Source organism: Chrysemys picta, chromosome 1 (genome assembly GCF_011386835.1).
Source record: "Chrysemys picta bellii isolate R12L10 chromosome 1, ASM1138683v2, whole genome shotgun sequence".
Taxonomy (NCBI): Eukaryota; Metazoa; Chordata; order Testudines; family Emydidae; genus Chrysemys; species Chrysemys picta.
The window spans coordinates 343,573,546-343,597,558 of NC_088791.1; the positions used below are offsets into that span (position 1 = coordinate 343,573,546).

The 24,013-nt window shown below is 41.4% G+C and overlaps 1 protein-coding gene across 5 annotated transcripts in view; it reads right to left on the minus strand.

The window, feature by feature from the left end:
• The window catches only part of C2CD3 (C2 domain containing 3 centriole elongation regulator), an 81,960-nt gene that overhangs the window by 38,928 nt on the left and 19,019 nt on the right, over positions 1-24,013 (minus strand). For all 5 annotated transcript variants that reach the window (XM_008172295.4, XM_042850676.2, XM_042850679.2 and 2 more), the window contains exons 11-24: positions 23,763-23,875; positions 23,004-23,122; positions 21,793-21,915; positions 19,962-20,429; positions 18,752-18,903; positions 16,792-17,035; positions 15,556-15,739; positions 14,447-14,630; positions 12,231-12,403; positions 9,500-9,623; positions 7,930-8,198; positions 6,552-6,641; positions 4,559-5,179; positions 2,848-3,174 (exon numbers count right to left, since the gene is read on the minus strand). In XM_008172295.4, the coding sequence (XP_008170517.2) occupies positions 2,848-3,174; positions 4,559-5,179; positions 6,552-6,641; positions 7,930-8,198; positions 9,500-9,623; positions 12,231-12,403; positions 14,447-14,630; positions 15,556-15,739; positions 16,792-17,035; positions 18,752-18,903; positions 19,962-20,429; positions 21,793-21,915; positions 23,004-23,122; positions 23,763-23,875 (3,191 nt within the window). The remainder of the gene's footprint in view (positions 1-2,847; positions 3,175-4,558; positions 5,180-6,551; positions 6,642-7,929; positions 8,199-9,499; positions 9,624-12,230; positions 12,404-14,446; positions 14,631-15,555; positions 15,740-16,791; positions 17,036-18,751; positions 18,904-19,961; positions 20,430-21,792; positions 21,916-23,003; positions 23,123-23,762; positions 23,876-24,013) is intronic.

A 24,013-nucleotide genomic window follows, 5' to 3' on the forward strand; every position in this document is an offset into this window, starting at 1 on the left:
TCTCTTCACATGTAGGGGCAGAGCTAAGTAAAATGTGCAATCAGCCTTGGCAGTCTATGGCAAAGCTTATGTTTTTCAAGTCCTATTTTGCTTTTTGCTAGGGGCTGTCACTGCCAGGAAGAGCTCAAGCAGCACTAAGGAGGATCCTGTCTCCTGCAACTACTCCCACCTCCCTCCTTTCCTTCCCCTTTCCTCTCCACCAACCTCCTCTCTGCCTCCATTCATTTCCCTCCCTCCTGGCCCATTCTCTTTCCTTTATCTTCTCTCATCTCCCATCCATCCTTTCCCTGAACCCTTCTCCTTTCAGTCTTCACTGTAACCCCTTCAGCTGTTTATTTCTTCCCTGTTTTCTCTCTCCCTCACCCACCCTACCTTATTCTCTCATTTTTCCCTCCTTTTCTTACTTTCTTCATCTTTATCTCCAGAAATCCTCACAAATCATAGTTCCCATCACTATAATGTTAATCAACAGGTAATTAACATAGGGCTACAGGGGTGATTCAGATAACAGCCATACTGGGTCAGATCAAAGTTCCATCTAGCCCACTATCCTGTCTTCTGACAGTGGCCAAAGCCACGTGCTTCAGAGGTAATGAACGGAACAGGTAATCAAGTGATCCAACCCTTTCGCCCATAACTAGGTAAGATAAATAGGATTTCTGGATAAAGAGAATTGGGATAACTGAAATTACACTAAGCAACAGAGGGTCCTGTGGCACCTTTAAGACTAACAGATGTACTGGAGCATAAGCTTTCATGGGTGAACGCCCACTTCGTCAGACACATCTGTTAGTTTTAAAGGTGCCACAGGACCCTCTGTTGCTTTTTACAGATCCAGACTAACACGGCTACCCCTCTGATACTTGAAATTACACTGTAAATGTCTATTCCTTGGAAATATCAGAAGAACTGAGTAGAAGCATGGGAGAAATTGACATTAGGAAGCTAGTAATGGCACACTAAAGTGACATCAGCAACTTAAAAAAAAAATCACACCTCCATCTGTTTTCTTCTATTATTGTTACAAGTGACACCCAATATTATTGTAACTAAAATGATGTTAGAGAAAAAAAAATATTTTTTTCAGTTTACTTTGAAAGTAGCACTTTATGTATAATCAGTTTAACTGTTTCCCCCCATTTTTAATTAAAATAGGAAAATGTGATTGTAAAACCAAAAATTGGTAGGAGGCTCAGAGATAGGTTTAGTACCTGCAGCTAAGTTTTGCTAATTTTTTGAAACTGACTAGCTATTAAGTTGACAATGTTCCATTAAAGTTCCTGAAAAAAAGATCATCCTTAATGTAATAGACAGTAACATTCATTCTATCCTTGTTATCTATAGTATCACAATGAACTTTTCTTTATTAAGATAAACATTCTTGCTGAAACAGGCATAAAATAGTTTCTCCAACTCTTTTCTGTTTGCGAGCACCTCTCTCGGTATTCACAAACAATTCCATTTTAAAATTCACACAAAAGAAACATTGTTTATTGTGTTCCAAAATCCTTTTAGTAGCAAATAGTATTGCATCAAGTTCCTGAACACATTCAGAGACTACGACCTTCAGAAGATTATAGAATCATTGTTCATTAAAAAAAAAAAACAAGTTGGACTCAGAGTGTACCAGCAGCACTTGTGCTTAAAGCACGGTTTGTCAATGACCATTTTATTCTTGCTTTTGCAATACCTCATGCCAGTAAACTCCGGTGGGCAATCATTTAAATTAATTCATCTACATTGTTAAACAATAGATTTCACATTTCTAGGAAAAACTTCAAAGCATTAGCTAATCTGGGCCTTCCTGCACAGTCCTTCCTGGCAGTATTGCTTTTCTTATTAATATTTATTGTTTGCATTCAGGTATTGCCTAGACCCTAGAGGCTCCAATCAGGATTAAGGGCCCACTGTGCTAAGTGACACACTCACACACACACACACACAGATGTGGAGGAGTGAGGGTGCACTGGGATGTATGTGGAAATCTCAAGGGATTGATTCACTTCTTTTTCAATAAAAAGACCTTCATTTAGTACTAACTGCAGGTGGTGGGAATAGCAGACAGTTTAAAAACAGTAAAAAGATAGCAAGTGTGTCACCTTAGGAGCACATTAAGTGCTAAGTATAATCTCACTAAAATGGAATATTTTAAAATATGTTCAGAATTAACAGATTGGAAGATATATTAAAAAGCAATTATTGGTGCTCATCATCATGGTAACTGGGCATCTGAATATCATTCTTATTTAACAAAGTGGAAAACTGAGACAAAATGACTTGCTCAAGGTTATAGTGAGTTCATTCTAATCTTTATAGATTTTTATATCACCCCTTATCGCCATAGATTCTGGCAATTCCCAGATTCCTAGTTTTGTGTCACTGGTTTAGTTCCACAAATTTACAATAAGCTGAAAATTGTAAATCTGAAAGAATCTGAAAGTTCTGTCAACACTGACTGGAATTAAGGATGGACAAACAGGCTGCTATTTGGATGAGCCTCTGACTCCAGAATTCAGTGGTCATCTCAATAGATCTATTTTTTAACATTACCCTGCTTGTTTACATTTTGCCCTTGTCCATTTTGCATGGAGAATAGAAACAGAATGGGCAGGTTCACTTTCCGATGCTCATGAACTAACATGATGTCGTGGTATGGGGCTACAGCTCTGCAGGTGAATATTTAAATCCAAACAAAAATTGCTCTGATTGAAATTCAAAACATAATGAAAATATTCCTGTTAATATTAAGTTTTGTAAAATCTCTTGGGCATTGTTTTTATTAAACTGCTGTAAAATATCTGACAATATCTTTTAAAAGAACATATTTTGCAAGAAGATTTCTTTTACCTTTTAAACTTAAGTGCATTGCTCTTTCCACAAGGAGAGTGACAGCAAATGTGTTTTCCAGATCCTTTGTGTTAGTCTCCTCAGATGGTTTCACAACAGGGATTTCTGAGCTTGGGGAATTCAGTTTGTGATTGTGGCTTTTCAAGACTTGCTGGCCTGTGTCAGGAACCTTTTCTGCGCCTTCATCTTCACTGTTACTGACATCTTCAGGACAGTCAAACCCATGAGAAGAAGTAATATGAGCATGAATGGAAGCAAGTGTAATGTGAACTCGTACAGAAGCTCCTGACAGGTTTGAAGCATTGCGCCTGAACACTGGATAGATACCTGTAACAGGGTATTTACAAACAAACAAGACAAAATTTAGTATCTTGGAAAGAGCGGTTATATTTCATGAAGACTAAAGTCTGTTCTCAGATCAGTGGGGTGGATCTCAAATTTGGTAATGTCATATCTACACAAACAGATCCCTCAGGAGTTGTTAGTAACATCAGTCTGTAAGGGGAAAAAGTAATGGGGAACCCTAGGAGAGTTAATTCTTTATTTTCCCACGGACAGCTGAAATTAAGATATACAGCACTTTTTTCTCAACTTCATATGTGAATTGGAAACACTGCCTTTGGCATGATTTTGTGACTGTATCCAGGAAACAAAATTCAGATGCAGCCTGTGAATAGTTTTTGTTTTGAGGGTTTTTTACCTGCAGTTTCTAGTTTTAACCCCACCAGGTTTGAGCCTGGCCAAACGAGGGTCAACTGACTGGTCTAGAACAGGGGTTTTCAACCTTTTTCTTTCTGAGCTTCCCCTCCCCGCCCCCGATATAAAAACTCCACAGCCCACCTGTGCCACATCATCTGGTTTTCTGCATATAAAAGCCAGGGCCGATGTTAGGGGATAGCAAGTTAGGAAACTGCCTGGGACCCCATGCCACAAGGGCCCCCACAAGTCTAAATTGCTCAGGCTTTGGCTTCAGCCCCGGGTGGTGGGGCTCAGGGCCCCAGGTTTCAGCCGCATGCCGTGGGGCTTCGGCTTTCTGCCCTGGGCCCTAGTGAGACTAAGGCTGGCCCTGCTTGGAGGACCCCCTGAAACCTGCTCATGTCCCGCCCCAGGGGGCTCTGGACCCCTGATTGAAAACCATTGGTCTAGAAGATCAGACTGCAAGTTGGCGGGTGGCCTGGAATTGATATCACAGTGATGTATGAAATACAGAACCAGAACAGAATAGAAAACTCCAAGGGTTTTTCCAATTTTCTAGTCCTTTACTTTAACGACTAGCAGACAATGCAGGTTTCTTGTGTTAACTCTAACCAGTGGCTCCTTTGCTGTGCTATTGTGCCTGATTAGAATCTGAATCACTGAACTAGTATTAATGCTGATGAGGAATCCTTCCTCAATTCACTGACACTAATTCTTCACCCATTTATTGATCACCATTACCAAATTCTTCACCAGCATAACTCACTAAGCTTTGAACTCCGACGCAAGTGTTTTTACCTTGCTCATCTTTTCAAGAAAACAAAATGAGCCAACAACATAAAAAGGACAAAACAAGGCTGCAACTGGTTTGCTTCAGACAACGACATATGGATGAGGTTAAACCAGCTAAAAAGTACATAAGGAAATGGGGATGAGGTTAAACCAGCTAAAAAGTACATAAGGAAATGGAATAAAAGAAGGCAGGAAGTGTAAGAATGGTTCTTTATAAACTGACCACTAACTGTGAGTGTTCTCCTTGACCTCTGTCCAAGTGCTGCAAGGTCCACAAACGCAGAGCCAATAAGGCGATCTGTATCAAGTGGTCTTTCAACGTTGTTTTCTTTCCCATAGGCCCGCCACACTTGGATTTCTAGCTTCTCCTCTCTGAAGTACCACAACAGTGCTTGGCTCCTTGTCAGTTCCATCTCTTTAGTTTTCTTAAACAACACCGTAATGTGTTTTTCATCTTCAGTTAATTTTGGCCTCTGAAGTGAAGTCCAAATGGCTTCTTGATCATACAATTTATATCGGAGATAGCAGTAAATGCTTTTATTTATGCGAGTCTGGCCTGCAAGTAGCATGCAATGCACTGGTAACCACACTCTGGGGGTAGAAATCGCCACAGTTGCGGGATTTTTGCTCAGATGCCATTCGTCATCGTCATCCATACTATCTTCATGGTTTTCCTCATGATTCCAGCCTAAAAGCTTAGCAGCCTCCACAACTCGTTCTCGGTCACCATGATGAGCAAAAGTAATAGAAAGCTCCAGCCCTCCCACTATGGTTTCCATGATGTTTGTGCAATGAGAAGGCACCAAATCCTCCGGGAGGGTTACTGAGTACCATCCTGTAATACCTTCAACAGAACAACAGAGAGGAATCAGACTCAATTACTACATTTTTGAGAAATGCAAGTAAGAAAAGGGATTTTTTTTCCCTCCCTGATCATTGTTCCAGGACCAGTACTTGGAAACGTTTATTCCTTTTGAAAGCGTTTGGTTCATCTAAGTATTTGCCACTTGCCAAGGTTAAAAATTATCTGGCCTTAAAAAATAAAAAATAAATAAAAATCACATGATCCTGATTACCATTTTACTTTAATTTTCCACTTAATTGATGATATGGTTTTACAAGTGAATATCCCATGAAGCTCTAGTTAATAAAGCTGGGATTCCTACCTTCCAGATGGTATATACAAGCCAATTGTTTTTTAAACTCTAAGGCCTTGGCTACACTTACCCGCTAGTTCGACGGCTGGAAATCGAACTTCTGGGTTCGACTTATCGCGTCTAGTCTGGACGCGATAAGTCGAACCCGGAAGTGCTCGCCGTCGACTGCGGTACTCCAGCTCGGCGAGAGGAGTACCGCGGAGTCGACGGGGGAGCCTGCCTGCCGAGTGTGGACCAAGGTAAGTTCGAACTAAGGTACTTCGACTTCAGCTACGTTATTCACGTAGCTGAAGTTGCGTACCTTAGTTCGAATTAGGGGGGTAGTGTAGACCAAGCCTAAGGTTTGAGAAAGTGGTTGCTAAAATCATATTCAGACTAAAGTGGAAATAAACAAGATTATAATCAGAATATCCTGATTTCAAGGCCTGATAGTTTGTAACCTGTCAGTGCAAGAAGTGGTTATTTTACACTATGGAAATCTGGGAATCCAACCTTTTGTTTTCTCATTGTATGAGCATTTGTTTATAGCTGTTACATATCACACATCCCTGACTGAATATTGCAAGTTCTGGATTTCAGCCCAGTGTAGCTTTCAATCCTGAGAGTGGTTAATACATAGCACTTGCACCAAAAAAAATTCAGGCAATTAATAATCCCTGGGTCAGTTCACTGTGGGTGTGTATTTTTCCATTTTCTTCTTATGTCCTGCACATACTTCTAGATAATAAGGACTGATTGGCTCCTCTCTCATCAGACGTGCACAAAGAGCTGTGCAACACGTATTCATAGTTTAATATAATAACTATTCCCAACATCTCTCTTTTTCACATGGGCTACGTAGCAGATCATAGCATACCCCAGCAGATGATCTCCAATGAACTTCAGTTAAATGTGATTTTAATAAGGAATCTTTAATAAAAAAAACCCTAATGCTTATGAGAGAACTTTGGCTTCAGAAAATAGGAAGCAAAACACGTAACCCACATAAGCAATACAGTATGTTACTACTGAAGTACTGTTTATATGGATAATGTCAGTAATATGGCATTTCCACTTTACCTGATCTTTTGATCAACAGGTCTTTGGTTGGCACCCTGACTGTTCCAAGCAGGTAGTCTCCTGATGTTTGAGTTTTCATTGAACCACTGGCTGTAGAATCAAAATCAAAGATATCCAGACACAACAAGCTGGGGTTGATTTAAAACATGCACAAGTAATTCATAAAGTATTAGTCTCCTAATGAGAGCTATATCATTTTGTTAGTAGAGATCTAGGGTCATAATATTGGCATATACTTCCCTCCATGAAAAAAAGAAATGTGAAAGTCCACCAAGGAGGCACAACGCATATTGGCCAAATTCAAAATGAAAAACGGTGGAGTAAATAACCACGCAGTTGTTGGAAATGCACAGGCAGTGCACTCTACTTATAGGATGTGTGCTCCAGCACTGTTGCATTCTGGGAGCGTTCTAGGGAGCACTTCCACTACCAACAGGCTCTAAAATAAGCATCAAAGAGCTACAGTACTGTCTACAGAGTAACTGAGTAGCTAACTCATGCCAAGAGTTAATTTTTTTTTGCCTATCACTGAAGGCTGATATCTTTAATTAAATTGTATTAGAATATTCTACAACATAATGCTATAAAAAGCTTGACGATGTTGCCACTATATTGAGACAACAGAAAAAGTTGCCATCATAAAATTGCATACTATTTTTAAGATACCGGTGCCTTAATGCAGCTGGAGGGAAATCAATTAATCCATTTAAAGAGGATGTAAACAATTATACTTAATACTGCTTTTGAAACCTATCTTCCTCTTTTAGAAATAATCTGTAACCTTCTCTACAAAAAGTTACCATTTCAGGCTGTGATCTCATCACATTTCAATCTAAGCAAGGTCAGGCAATGTCATTAGTTCAGTGGGAAATCTCCAGGGGAAACCCAGGGGGCTGCAGGAAATAATACTGATGTTTCAGGAGGAATGCGGTGTTGTTGTAGCTGTGCTGGTCCCAGGATATTAGAGAGACAAGGTGGGTGAGGTAATATCGTTGCGGGACTTTAAGCAAGTCACTTAATTTCCTTCTCTTGTTTCCTCATCTATAAAATGGGAGTAATAAGGCTAATGTGCCTTTGTAATGTGTCCTGAAATCCTCATATGAAAGGTGCTATGTAAGTGCAGAACAGTATCACTGTTGTATTACCTTCTTTTGGATGAGATGTAAAATTGACATCCTGATCACTTGTAGTCGCTGAAAATCCCCTTGAAATATTAGCTGTAGCCCCAAGGGCTTGGCTGAAGTATAACTGGAATAATTACATTTACCTAAATTTCAGTTATACTGAATATTCACTGTGTGTCCTATACCTGAGAAGCTAATGTCAATAACACTATTAGCAATAGCCCCTTAGGATTCCTACTCATTTTTGGTTATACCTGACTTGATGCTCTGGTGGTAGATGCAGAAGACTATCTGTGCAGACTGCAAGAGCTCCCCCAGACAACATGCTTCTCCGCTGCTTCTCTGGATGACGAGGTTACATGGGAACTCAGTGTGGTGATCAAACTCCGGGCAGAAAGTTCGAGCCACAGCTCGGGTGGTGCGCTTCTCCCCCTCAGGTAGGAAGGAGAGGTGCATAGACACATAGGCATTAACTCCCACTTCTGCACTGGATTGAAGTGAAGGGTTCTTTTCTGCCACAGCTCTTCATATAATAAGGAAAAAAAAGATAGGGAGACACACCAGGTGTGCTTACAAGTAATCTAGTTAGAAGTACATACATATGCCACCAAAATGAAGGGGTTTTTAACCCCTAGCTGCACAACGATGAGAACAAAACAGTGGATTCAAGCTGTGCTCTCAGGTCTTGTTTACACAGAGACTTTTTGGGAATCTCCCATCCTTGATTTAGCACTGCAGCAGCTCCATCAGGGCTAGTAAAGGCAGGAATTCTAGTGTAGACTGGCTGCTGACAATTTTCAGCTTTTTTATCTAGACCTACTATGATCAGTAATGAAATGGTGGCCAAAACTGCTGTGGCCTGTCTATACTAGTGCCCCTACCACTGCTCGCACCAGTGACTACAGCTGGAACGGCAGGTGCTCAACACCTCTGAAAATCAGGTCCACGAGGGCTACCAGAATATCTCCTTTTGTAAAGGAGGCAGCAGGAACACTCCTCAGAGCAGCTGCTACAGAAGGAAGCAAAGAGCAAGACCAAAACTCCTTGAAGACTTTGATTAGCTGATCCAAAGCTCACTGAAGTCAAAGGGAGTCTGTCCAATGGCTTTGAATCAGGGCCTGATTGAGGAGCCCATCAATGCTGCTCAGAGAATAGGCCAAAGGACATCGCTCAGGAGTGCTGGGAACCACTCCTGTCCTTAAAGAGCTGACTACTCTGTTTTAACCCTTCCTTCTATAATGCACTAAACTTGCCTGCTGAGACGAACCTTCAAGCCATTTAGCTCTCTTAAAGTAGCATTCCTTTAAAAAGGAGTGTGTAGTTCACTAATTCATTTTGTTTATGTGCGGTCATGCAAAATCCCAACCAATGAGAAGAGGGTCCAAAGCACAAAGGTTGGCATAATCTCTTTTCCCTTTAACACAAAGTCTTTTTTACTGTAAAAATTGTGGCTGAATTTAGCTCTGCTCAGTAAAGTGAGGGGCCGAAAGGAATGGCCAGAGCCACATCTGTTATAGGCAGGTATTGTACATGCTTCCTCCCTAGCCCAGTTTCGCACCACAGACTGGAACTACACCACTGCCTGTTATTTCAGTCCCAGGCCTCTCACGAGCAAACTGTACTAAACTCTCCAGTGGTTTGGTGGACAGAAATAGCCACTGATGTTCTTTTCATAGTTATCTTCACTTCTGAACTGAACATTTGAATCTAGATCTCCACAGATGAAAGATGAACGAGTGACAATTTGTTCCCCCACCATGGCACATTCTCTCCCTCCCCCAAGTTATGTTAAGAGAAAAATCTGGTCTTTGAATTCGATCTTACCTGGCTGCTGCTTGCAAACCAGCTGCTCTGTGTATTTGTACAGAAATAGAAATGGCTCGAGCAGCTATTACTCCCCCTGCTGTTTTTAGTGAATGTCTGTACCTCACACTCACATCAAGCAAGCCTGGATTTAAAAAAAAAACAAAACAAAACCTCCATCTGTTGTTGTTTTTTAAATTACAGCCAATGTTAACCAAGATTTATTCTATTAATGTAAGCAAATAATTTCATACCAAAAAAAAAAAAAATCTATGAAAAGGCAGCATTATTGTTGTATAGTTAAGAATTAAAATAAGTCAGGATTGAATGTCTAGATGCACTTTTGTTCAACCACCAGTTATTGCCCTGATACAGGAGTTACCGTGTGAAATTCTACAGCCTGTGTTATGCAGGAGGTCCATCTAGATAATTGTAATGGCTCCTTCTGACCTTCAAATGTCTGAATCTATGAAATGAAAGTTAAGGTTGCATCTGCACAACCTTAACTCTGCCCTTTTGTGTGAATTCATTATGATACCTCACTTATATGATACCAAGATGTTGTGATTATATCAGACAGTTGCTTAAAAACAGGGGGGTGGGAGTAAAATGAAATATAAAATCCTCTGAAGATTTTAACATCTACAATACTCTCAAAGTTATCAGATTCCCTTTTGCCAATGGAAGTATATGTTCTGCAAGCTCACTCCTCCATACCAGTAAGCCTCTGTGGTTTTTTCCTTGGTCACTCCCTCCAAGAATCCCCCTCCTTTATTCTTGCGGTTTACTCCTCTCAGACTCCATATCACAACTGTGACGTTGCACTCCATATTCTTTATGGAAATATGCTTATGATATGGATATGACATAACTGAGATGTACTTTATGCAAGATGGGTCTTGTAAGATATCATTGGAAAGGTTATAATTTACTGAATGTGATTATCCAATTTGTATGCCTGTATCATTTCTGTATCTAAAGTTAGGAATATGGACTGTGTAACAATCACAACTGAGTGTGTATTGGGAAAACACCCACCAGACGACAGGCCATCAAAGGTGATGAGCCATCAGGAAGGGACAACAAAACCATGAAGATACTGATCTCTCTCCCTCCTGGGAGGCATCCGGGGATGTAACTGACACTAGTAGGTCAGGTGGTCTTGTCACCCGATACTAAACATTATCTGGGACTTCTTGTAACTTTCCACTAAGAGGAGAGGGGGGCCAAATTTGGGAAACAAAGGATTCCCGCCTTATGGAAATCCTATTTAAGGGTGGGGAGGAAGGCAAATGGGACTCCTCCGCTCCATGGCCTGTTTGCCAAAGAAGAAAGACTGCTAAAGCCACCTGAAGGGAAGGCAGGGGAGGAGTCCAGACTGAGGCTACATCTACACTACAGGGGGGGGGTCGATTTAAGATACGCAAATTCAGCTACGCGAATAGCGTAGCTGAATTCGACGTATCGCAGCCGACTTACCCCGCTGTAAAATCGACCTCTGCGGTTTCCCGTCGACGGCGCTTACTCCCACCTCCGCTGGTGGAGTAAGAGCGTCGATTCGGGGATTGATTGTCGCGTCCCGATGGGACGCGATAAATCGATCCCCGAGAGGTCGATTTCTATCCGCCGATTCAGGCGGGTAGTGTAGACCCAGCCTGAGACAGGGGTCCAGTCTGAAAAGAAATATAACTGGAACTATGAACCACAGAAACTTTGCAACCTGCCTAAAATAACATTTAGGGTAAGAAATTACATTGTGTAACCTGTTTCTTAAGTAGATTGAGCTTAGCTTGCATACTTTGTTTTATTTGCTCAATAATCTGTTTTGTTCTATTATCTCTTATATTCACTTAAAATTCACCTTTTGTAGTTAATGAACTTATTTCTTGTTTATAATATAACTCAGTGTACAATTCATAATTGAAAGGCATGATAAGAGGCTGTGCATACCTTCCTCCACATTGAGGGAGGAGGTGGATTTCATAATATACCTTTGGATCTTAACCCCAAGGGAGGTGGACATCTGAGTGCTGGGGGCAAGTCCCTTAAGCTGAGCCTTCACAGAACTGATCTCAGTGTCTGTTTCATTCTGCAGTTTGGTGTGGCCCTATGTGTGTGTGTGTGCTGGAGGAAGCTTAATAGAATAGCTGGGCTCAGCAAGACAGGTAAAAAAGGCTGGCATAATAGACAGGCTCAGTGGTATCTCAGTACATTAGGTGGCATCCTAAGGGGGGCAACCTGTCACCCCCTTAGGATGACACCTGATGTACTGAGATACCACTGAGCCTGTCTATTATGCCAGCCTTTGTTCTGACTGAAGAGTCCTAAAAGGATTTCCCTAAAAGCCTCTTCAGTGCTACTTTTGCATCATCTGGAAGAACCTCTGCAGGGTGGAAAGGCTCCTTCCCACTCTGTAGGCTAAGCCTATTGCTTCAATTCCCTCCTCCCTTCTGGTCTGAGAAGTGGAGACCAAACTGGAGACTCTCATGTGGCAGTGAGACGTGGTAGGCCCAGGGCTGGCTCATTCAAACAATTTTCTAGTAAGTAAATACAATATATGCCCAACCCTACACCCACTGAAGTCAGTGGAAGTTTTGTCATTGATTTCCAACAGTGAGTTTTGACATTTTGGACTGGTAGGACCAACATGCTGGATTATTATTAGGCTTCAATCAAGGTGAGTTTCTCTTGTTCTCCTTGGTAGTGGATACACACACTTCACTTTTTAAAAGAAAAGAATGTCTTCACTTACCTGAGGATCGTGGACGAAGTTCTTCTGAGCATTCGGTTCTTGGGACTAAAGGAAGAGTAAATGTCTGTATCCCTACTTCTTCGCGGTGATGCATGGTTACCATGGCACACAGGCGTGACAACGGCAAGGTCCCTTTTGCAACCATCTGATCTCGGACATTAGGATAATAGTACCTGCGCAAGACACACACACGCATCAACCATGACATCTGGGTCAAGCTGTAGTGATTACTGGCTCTCCAGATTGAATACTGGTCAGCTTTAATTCACACATCTTCAGATACTTTCCTATATTAGAGAAACCCACACACGGGCAATTTCACAAAAAGGTGAATACTCCAAATACTCTAGAGATGAGAGTTCTACAGCTGTACTGATGTGACAGGCACAGAAGGTCACCTATCAATATTTCAACTAAAAACTGGAATCTAAAAGAAAAACGAGAATGGACTAGCACAAAATAGACCAAACAATAAAATGTATGTAAATTACTAAGAGAGCCTGATGCAAGACAATGAAAAAGGATTTAAAATCAGTAACAATACCATGAAGTTTGTTCTCGGAGCACCAGTTTACCAGCAATAAACAAGGTTTGAAAATAACGACTAGACAGTTTTAACTGTGCTCTATAGCTATGAACTACAATTTTAAAGCCAATGCATTCCATTTAGTGAATAATGATCAAGTCATTAGAAAGGTAACCACACAGGCACACACTTAACTGTGCTTTCAGTAGGAGTAGGGCCCTACCAATATCACGGTCCACTTTGGTCAATTTCACAGTCATAAGATTTTAAAAATCATAAATTTCATGATTTCCGCTATTTAAATCTGAAATTTTGTGGAGTCGTGTGTGTGTTTGTGGGCGCACAAGGTTATTTTAGCGGGGGTTGCAGTACTGCTACCCTTACTTCTGCGCTGCTGCTGGCAGTGGCACTGCCGTCAGAGCTGGGCGGCTGGAGAGCGGCAGCTGCTGGTCAGGAGCCCAGCTCTGAAGGCAGAGCCACCACCAGCAGCACCATAGAAGTAAGGGTGGCCTGGTATGGTATTGCCATCCTTACTTCTGCACTGCTGCTGGCTGGGCACCCAGGAAAGAGCCACCGCTCTCTGGTCGCCTAGCTCTGAAGGCAGCGCAGAAGTAAGATTGGCAATACTGTGACCCCCTTAAAATAACCTTGTGATCCCCCTGCAACTCCCTTTTGGGTCAGGACCCCCAATTTGAGAAATGCTGGTCTCCCCTGTGAAATCTGTATAGTATAGGGTAAAAGCACACAAAAGACCAGATTTCACAGTCCGTGATGCGTTTTTCATGGCCATGAATTTGGTAGGGCCCTAAGTATGAGTGTCTGAATGAAGCTGGATGAAGTGGTAATTATTATAAACTTGTGCCAGGTCCTGTCAACTGAAAATTCAGCTGATGGAGAAAGTAACAGTCTTTGCGTGGTTAGCAATCCACACTGTCACAGGGACATTTTATCTGTTCTTCTGTGCTGGCTTCCCATCTGCTTCTGGATATATTCTTGAGGTGCTGATTTTATTACAGAAAGACCTATTCTGTCTGGCACCTAGCAGTCTCTGCGCCTGAGCATCGCGCCAACAATGGGGATCTGCTGATAGGTTCTTCTTGACAGTTTCTAGATTTGAAACTTGGAGAAAGGCCACAGGACGCTTGCAGTGAAGGGTCCTTGGCTCTATTACACACTCAGTTGGCTCACAAAAGCCTGAGTTTGCTGCAGCAAAGCTCATGTATTAGCCAAGCATTTTCTTCAGACTGATGAGCAGTAGAGGGTCATACAGTGTGTGAGATGCACAGAAGACAAAACTCACCATATGCAAACATTCACACCAGAGTTTCCTAAAACTCATTGGCTCAGTGGAAAGAAACAATAAAACAGCAGCATAAAACAACACACATGGCACTTTATTAAGAAATGGAACCTAAGGACACCCGGATTATTTAAACCCAACGCACAGATGATTAAACTAGTTATAAAGTGAAAGTACAATTTCCCAGTGATGTCAGAGTCAGGTAATCGGTGTTTCTGGAAAAAAATCAGATAAAAAAAATCTCTCTCTAAACGCAATCTTTCAGAGGAATAAAATGCATACTCCATAGTGACATCACTAATTTATTCTTGGCAAGAGATTTTCACTGTTTGTCACTCCTCTAGTCTCACTGTTTTCTGAGTGGTGAGGAAATGGATCTTTATTCTGTACCTGCACCAGATTTCAAACTGGATTCCTCCTCCTCCTGCTAATCCTTGTGGAGAGAATGCACTGAGCAGGAGCCTCTGTACTGGGACATCAGCAGGTACCAACAGGGAATGATGATGTTCATCATTAAAAATGGGATCAGGGATGCACAAAGTAGTCGCTGAGCGGAAAGGCTTTAACCTAATGCCTACAAAGTCAAACAAAGCCAGTTAAATATTTGATCCCAACTTTATATATCCAAGGAACAAGATGGCAAGCACTCCGATTGTAATCTGAAACCAACCTACTGTGATATTGCTTAAAAGCTCATTGTCCAAACTCTCGCCCCATGGAACTCTCAAAGAAATACCTGGATGCTACAGAATGTAGTGCTGGTGATTCAAAAGTAGCACTGAACTAATTCCACAGCAGTGTGCTGTGGGAAGTGCTGTCTTTTGGATGAGATAGAAATCAGAGGTACAAAGCACTAACAACCCTAAACCTCTGACTGCCAGAAGCACTAGCCCATGGCTCTTTTAGCAAGAGAAGAGAGATTAACCCAGGTATCCTGTCCCAATTCCCCCTTCAGGAATTATATATACTTAAAATTCCCCCGCAGTTTCAACTGCATACATCATTCAGTCCTAAGACGTTGTATAATGTTTCAGTTAAAGCCAGTGCCATATTTCAGCTATCGCAGAAGTGAAATAAGCCCTATATAGTCTAAGTCAGTTTATGGACTTTTTCCTACAAAGTCTTATGCATGTGAAGCCTGCATTGAAATCAATGGATTACTCACAGTGTGTAAATTAAGCACATGCTGATATCTTTGCAGGATGTCAAAGTTTATAAAGCGCTTTCGGATCTTTAGGTGAAAGGTGCTAAAATCAATGGACATAGGAGCCGATACCTTTTATTGAAAATCAATGGGAGTCTTACCATCTACCTCAAAGGGTGCAGCTTTTAGTTTGTTGAGCTGACCCAAAGTTAGCTGTACATTGTCTTTCTGCTGCACTAGCCATATCAGAGAAGCACAGAGATACAGACACTGTACCCAGGGAGCTAGAACAGAAACAAACAACGCTTAGCTAAAGCAATGCTTTAAACAAAGTCCGATCACAAACCAAACTTACCGTTTTCATATAATTCAGTCCCTTGTAACACACTGGAGTCAGGCTCCTGAACTGGAAAATAGTACTGCACATAACAATCAGCCTCTCCCCAGACTGTGGACTGTAGGGGAGTGAGCCCTTTAACCTTCTCCACATGAATCTCAAATGCATGCTCCATCAGTCCTTCCCCTTCTCTCTCCAACTGCTAAATAAGATAAAGGGAATTCCTGTGAACAAAAGAAGCACCTTGGCGAGAGTGTACAAGAGCTACATTCCTAAAGGAATGAGAAGATGAGGTTCATCACCCTGACACTGAAATTGCATTGAGTCATTTCCTCTATAGTTTATATAAACATTTAAAACACGGTAGCAACTTTTGTTTAGAAAATGAGAAACACGCCTCCCCTCCACTCTAACTGTTCATACAAGTCTTTCCCAAACTCAGGGGTGAGTCCCCTGGGAGAATACCAGACTTGTGTTAGGTGCACATCGTGCAGAGGGTCAGGGCTTAGACATCATAATGATGGACTCTACAGACAATTCTAATTTAGATGGAAGCAGTGGGGATATAGGAGAGGGTCAGCACTGGTGTGGGGGGAAGCTATATGACCCTGGATCTGCTCTGATTTCCACTTCAAATATGCTGTTGTGGGCAGCTTCTTTACGTTCTCCTTCCCTCCCTGCTCCTGAGGCACATGGTCCATAATACAGCTGGACAAAGCATCAGATACATACAGGGCTACAAGCTCAAAAAAGCAGTTCACCAGCCCAAGTTACATGCGTCTCCTCTCACAATGCAGTGTAGCTGCAAGAGAACATGTCCAGGCCCAAGAGAATCACCAACGGACACAAAAATATGGTTTCCTGGTAGTGAGCGTGCAGGTGGGGGAAGCAACAATAAATTAAAACAAAGGAAAAAAAGAAAAAGAGGAAAAAAACAAGAGAATGGGATAAAAGGGAATGGAGACACAAAAAAGGGGAGGGGGGAAAGGACAGGAAAAAAAGTAAAGTATAGATACAGCAATTGTGCCATTGCTTGGAATGAGGGGTGACAACGTGACAATCTACTGTAAGATGGGCTCTGACAAAAAATAAAGATGAGGGACCCCTGGTTTATCAAAGATAAACTGAACAAGGTGAGATTGGCCACTGTTGGAAGACAGGATACTGGGCAAGATGGACCTTTGTTCTGACCCACTATGGCCATTCTTATGTAATGAGTCTCTAAAAGCCAAAACAGTAGTTATGGGAGCATACCATTGAGTGACTCGCAGGGGGAGGATCCAGAGAGTGGGGAGGCCGCTGCATGATGGGAGGTACAGTTCCTTCTTCATTTTTTAGTCTCTGCAGTGCCACTATTTGATCAGCTGAACCCATTGCCAGAATGACCCTTAGGCTCCCGTTTTTATTGCCTGTAAAAACATCTATCACTGACATATAGCTGTCCACTGCAACCACTGGATACTGAGCTTGAAGCAGCAGGCGAGAAATCTTGGGGTCTCTGGAGAGGAAAAAACAGGCATCAGAACAAGCCACTAGGGTATTATGTGTTTAGATGCAACTCATTTCACCTAAAGCCCTCAATGCAATGAGACAAGCCAATTACCTTTATTATTATTTTTTTTTAAACAAAAAGCTTTGATCTTACAATGACCCATCACAGATAAGGAGACCCTGCTTCCCCCCAACCCCAACCTTTGGACTTCATATTATACTGATTCCCCCTTCTGGTGGATAGGAGAAACAACCTTCACCAGCTAGTGAGCACTGATCTCTAGGAAATGAGGTAAAGTGCTCTCAGCTACTGCCAGCCCAGCAAATGAAGGATGAGAGTTAGGGACCTGTCCAAAGATCCTCATTTAGTAGCACAACGTACTGCCACTAGACTACAAAAACAGCCATCGAGTGTATGATTTTACTAGTTAAAAACCATTGAAAAAGAACAAAAAGATGGGTGACAGTGGAGTGTTCCACAGAAACATCAAGGCCTTTAGTGGTAGTAGTCGGAAGACATAGCAACATGTATTTACTTCTTGATAAATCCCAGTGTCTAATGTGCACTGAATTGAATAATAAAGCACCTTCCACCTAACTGAGGCACTAACTGATTTGCTCCTCTGTTTAATTTGACTGAAATGTCAGGAACCAGTAACTTGAAATAAAAATTATATAATTTGTGTCCTTATTTTGATCAATTTTAAATCACTTTAGGCAGGTATTGCTTGAAAAAAGCGGTCATTAAATTAAGGAAGGAAGGAGGGAACCAAAACCCTGAACAAAAAAGGAAAAAAGAAATGTTCAGGATAGACCACCTGATAATGAGGCAATTACAACTAAAAGTTGAGCTATTCGGACAATATTTTTATGTTAGAAGCACTAACCTGTGCTATGTAAACTGACATTTCCCTGATAGTCTTACAGATAAGATCACTTGCTTATTTCAGTCCCAGTTTGGGAAAGGACAGATTGAAACACATGGAAGGCACTGAATATTGTTTATAGCGCACATACCAATTTCTATTTGAATCCAACGTAACTAATGATAACTATGAACGCCACGGCTTGCTATTTGAGAATGGTCAGGTTAAACTGCTACAGACATATTTTCTTACAAACAGGATGAGTTAAGCTGGTTTAGTTGGACAGCACTGCAGCTGTCTTCATTTCTAGGGGCTGTTCACTGGTTAACCTCTTGTTTCTGCATCACAACAGTGCTGTGCAAATGGTGGATTTAAAGCAGCGAAAGTCATACATTTCACATTAGTGAACATCAGTGGGACCACTGTTGCTTGTCTTGTAGATTTTCTTGATACAAATCTAGGGCCTGACCTTGCAGTCATCAGCTATGGCAGACTCCTGCACCCATGTAGGGCCCCTTTGAAGTGGGCTTTGCACAGACTTCTGAATCCACCTCCAAGGATCTGATTGCAGGATGGGGGACTTAATGCCAATGCTACTTTAGCAAAGTTCCAATGGAGAATATAGTTTAACAATAATATGGATCAGACATTTTGCACTGTTGACAAAGCCTTTCCAGTCTGACCAAGGACACATGTTTTAGAGTCTGGCCCTCAATTCTTGAATCCCACAATGCAGAGCAGACTCTTGCTGCAAGCTGCTGTAAGGACATACGTTCCCTTTCTTTCCCCTGCCACTGGTCAGCACATAGCCCACACTCTGGTCAGAAACAGAACAAAAAGTTCAAGAGCCTGTTTACTTGAATGACATGTAAAACTGATGCAGAGGAAGCTTCACCAATCCTAGTAGTCTGTCGCATCCGGGGGTTCGCATCTTGTTCCAGGCTTCAATAACCATTACATTGTTCTTGAGTCTCTCCAGATGTTTGGGAGTTAATGAAATAGGCATCACCTAATATGGGAGAGAGTTTACTGCACAACTCGCAAATGAAGCAAACTGCATTAAAACAGAAGGGGAAGCTGTTTGTCAAACACAAAGTATTCTGTTTTAACAGAGGACGATTTCCCTATTGGTCTGAATGCTGTTAGTTGGAGTTCAGGCTTGTCTACCCAGTTTTGTTAGAATTAGAAAACGTACCATGCAAAAAAAGGTGTGATTGAGATGGCAAGTGATTTTTATTCAGATTGTTTTAAACTATTTGGCGGGGGGGGGTGTGTGTGAAGGGGAGCGTAACACCTATTTATCATAAATTACCAGTGTAGTGACTTGGGATAAAAATAGGTCTTTGATATGTCTTTCAATGAAAGCACATCTTCAATTAAGGCCTGAGGACTCCCACAATTCACATCTCTAAGACTCCCAATGAATCCTGCAATAAAACTGGGGAAAACGGATTTGACATTCCTGATATTTTTAAAGAAAAAAAACCCAAGGGGGAAAAAAAATGGATTTTTGCTATAACAATTTGGTCAAAATGATGTAAATACAACAGTATGTGAAACATGGCTGAGTTTGTGTAACAACAGAAGTCTAAAATTTTGGAATTTCCTGGCTGAGGCTTCTATCCCTTAACATTGCATTAACTCTAGCTTTTGTGCTGACTAACGCATATAGTATATGAAGATAAAAAAAATACAGGATTATAAAGAAATGAAGTCATCCCTCCAACCATACAGCATTGGACACAACATTCTAAGCATCTCTTTCCCTTCCCACAGAGTAGTTGTCTTCTTTTCCTTGCTTTATTATATATGGACTTCCTTGCCTACTTTCCTCTGGTATTTTAAAGGTCTTGTTTACTGTTTGGGCAATTCCTGGCCACACTCACTGTATTTCATGGTTTGTGGTATGACCAAAGTAGTAATAAGAGCACTTTAATACATCAGAGAGAGAGAGTCAGAGAAGTCCCTATGGCTTGTATTAAGATAAAAACTTGGGCTTGGGAAAAAGTTTGCCCCTCACAGGAATATGCAATTTAGACAGCATAACAGGAGAGGTGTGTGACTTGCCTGAGAAAAGCTAAAGGCAGGTTGTGTTGTACCCCACATGACAGCAGATCTTGTTGCCTCCTCTGTGCTGAATAGCTTGCAGTTTAAATACACATTACAGGAACCATGGATTCCAGAGTCTCCAGCAATAAAATCCTTTCCATCAGGCACCATTAACAATACATGCAATAATAATCCATCCTCTTCCGATGCATTGATTTGTGTCATCAGGTTACGGGACGCAGACAATGGCATGGATGGTGGTGACTGCAGCGCCCCTGTTCTGGGTACTTCTGTTCTCTTTGAGGATTCCTGGTTGCTTTCTTTCAAAAGTCGAGGGCTTTTTGCATGTACAACATTTCTGTCAGCTTCTTGTAACTTAATCCCTGGACTTCTGATGGCATAAACTGGGGCTTGCTGGACAGTACTAGCTGACCTGGCATTGGCACTGGTAAAGTCTTTGTTGTCAGCTGCAAGCTCCAATGATACCTGCATTATATAAGGAGAAAATATTTAATCAGAAAATCTGCCCGCTATGAAGGACAGGCCCAGCAATAGCAAGTCAGAAATATATAGCATACTTGGTTCAACAGCTGCATTAATTCTCCTTCCCGAACCCTAAAAGCTCATTTATGGATGTATGTTGATCATGAATCTCAACCCTTACTCTAAGAAATCCTACAGAAAGATTTGCTAAATAAAGCTTCACCCTAAATGAAGAAAACCTCTACAATTTCAAACGTATACAATAATACAGCTTGAAAATTTACTTGACACCAACTGGCCAAGGTAAAAAAAAATACTACCTCCCATTGGGCACTTTATCTGGACGTGTCTATACATGATTTTTGTCCACATTATATAGCATTATTTGATCACAATACTTTGGCATTGAATTCCTCCCTTTCATTTGTACTTCCTTCTCTCTTCCTATCTCTTCCATTCATTTTTCTCCTCTCCTGCTACGGTATCTTTGTCTTTGCCTTCATCTTTCAATGACTATTCCAGTTTAATTTTTCTGTTCTGTAGTATTTCCTTCCCTTTATTTCTTCCCCCCCTTCATTTAAGGCACCTCTTTCTACACTCCTTCCTTTCCTCCTGTTCTCTGTCTCTTCCTCCTTCACCACTGATTTCCCCATTCATTTTACTTGTCTCCAAATCTCTCCCTCCTTGGGCTGCATTCCCTCTCTTTCCTGTCATTTGCACAATCCACTGCATGCCCCCCCTCTCCATTCTATTCCTCCTTTCTCATCCATTCCTCCATCCATCCCTTCTTCTCCTTTCTCACACTATCCCATTCCATTCTCCCTTGTAACCAGCACAGTCATGCTTATCCTTCCATTCACTAACTCAGCCCATACACAACAGCCTCAATTTAAGTGGCAAGTAGATCAGTTCCCTGGCCACTCTGCTCCATAGCTTCCCATGCTCTTTGGAGAAGGGGATCTGCCCACTCACCCTGGTCAGTGGGTTTTTCAAGCCTTATAATAGAAAACACTTGCCATTCTCGTGGACTACAAAAGTAACCGAACCAACCTTTGCTTAGATTCCCCAGCTCTATAGGGCTGAAATTCCCAGGTAGACGCCTCCTCCTTCCCTTCCCTTGAACTGGATGGTTCTACACTGTACTCAGGGGAACTACAATTACAACTCCTGATTTTAAGAAGGTTACAGGTGTCTCCCTAAAGCCTTTGTAAAATATATATCGGGGTTCTACTCTATTGTACCCTCAAACCTCCAGCTTTAAGATGTGGCGTCAAAGTTAAGACAAAAAAAGAGAAAAGATATTCAGCCACCAAAATATAACCATAAAAGATGATTTAACTCAAACACTGTATGGGAATTTATTTACTTTTATAGGTCCAAGCTGTGTCTGACCTCCCTCTTCCTCCACAGGTAGCTCACAGCTGATAGTGAGCAGTTCAGACTGGATAACCTTCCGCAGTGTAAGAGTTGCTGAGCCAATCAGCACTGGCTGAGGACAGGGGAAAAAAAGAAATTAATTCTAAGATTTCTGAAAGATTTGCTGATCAGGAAGAAACCCAGGAGTTATTGTGCAGTGACAACTTCTGAAGAAGCCTGTACACTACTGTTCTCCTTTTCAGCACACAGTCTCAATGTTATATTAATACAAACTCATCTTGTATAGAACTAAGGTTTCCATTGGTTCCTGATCCAGGCATCACCACGGGATGATGGCAACAGGGAGATCTCAATTTCTGTGAGAATTTTGGATCAATGCAAGAGAAGTGTTCCAGATTCCAGGGATGGAATATGATTTTACACTTACCAAGGAGACAAATTATTCATAGTTTTCCATTAGAAAATGATAATTAGGGCAGATGGAGAATGATATGTTTAATGTTATTTCAGATTATAAAAAAATCTGAACTGAGTTAACCCCACTCCCTGACTTTCTGTAGGCAGCAGATTACGTGACTGTGATTACTTACATGTACCCATTTATCCAAAAGAAATGCACATTTTATTTTTGTCAAATGCAGAGGTTACTCTAGTGTTTCCCAAGCTTTTGAAAGCTGAGTCCCTCCTTCAAGAAAATAAAACCAACCATGCCCCCTTTCAACCTTGCTGTGTGTTCTCAAAAGCCTACTCAATTTAATGTATACATCTTCCATGCAGCAGCACTGGGGTATGTGCCACACTGAGAAATGCTGGATTACTCAAGTCCGTTTGATGGTTAATGCTTAAATTCACCCCCTACTCCTTAAATGGCAATACCATGATTTTAGAGAAGGGTGATGGAGAAACATATTTGGGCTTTTCAGTCTTGAACTGAGATAGCAAGATGAACACCATATTATTCCCATAAAAGCAACTGCACATACCTCAAACCCTTTTAAAATATCTCAGTAGTTATTACTTATTAAAGCAGAAGCCCATTTGGATGCCATCAATTTGTCAGTCTCTCTCTTGTGATTGAGATTAGAGCAATTCTAATACAGCACTGTAGATAATGTACAAAGGACATCAGATTGTACAAAAGTATTTGAGTGCCCAAAACGCATACATTTTTGCTTACACTGATTAACTTGTGGCAAGTACCTTTTTCTGTGTGCTTTTTCTCATGTAGATTTTGAAAGCAAGATCAGAGTTCCACCAGTGCTCTATCATCATTCCACCAAAGTGAATAGGGAACACAAACCGCTGTTGAAATTTCACCACTGTAAGGAAGATTGACAGCTATGAGTGTTTGTCTGGACTTCCATTAAATTGAAAAGGAGCAGAGAAATCTTCAGTCTGTATGTGGAGGTTGGGCAGGATTAGTGTGCATGTATGAAGTCTCCAGAGGAGGAAGTTCCAGCCCACATCAGGATAGCAAGCAAGTACTCTGTGCATCTCTCGGGCCATATAAAGAAAGCGGATGGAGTACGAGGATCAGAATCAAGCGTTCTTGCTGGAACCTTAAAATAGAATATCTTGAGTTTTCAGCGATTCAATTCTCTTATAACGGAAACTAACTTACCTTTTTGCAGGAGTAACAAATGCTCAGCCATACCTGTGCGTTAAGAAAGTTTTCCATTGGGGGCAACAGTCTGTTATTGCCATCTAATTTATTCATTCACATTTAAAATTAAATTCAATTATGTTTAGATCCCTTCTCCCTGCAGGAGAGCATTCCATCACCAAAGTCCCTGTGCACTGACCAACTATCCTGGGTCAGATGCAACTTATGCAGGTTCACAAGTGGATGTTTTGGGTCTCCCTTCCACAAAGCATAATAAAATTTCAGAAAGAGCTAATAAATTTCTAACAGGTGTAGAATTCAACAGAATTGAGATTAAGAAAAAATAAAACTCTTACCTTCGCCTGTGATTTTACTTGAAGCTATGCGAATCACTTCTGTTGTCAGGGAAATCTGTCCTGTTTCATTTTTGGAGACTCCCACTGGAAAGTGGTACTCAACGAAGAAAGTGCTACAAATGAAAAAGTTAATTAAAGATCCCAGGCTAACAGTGGTGTAGTGCCCCTAATAAGGCCATACGCAACAGGAGTAAACTTTGTAGCCACAGTGTCCACAAGCCCAGTTATTGGGCCCACGGGTCCTTCAATAT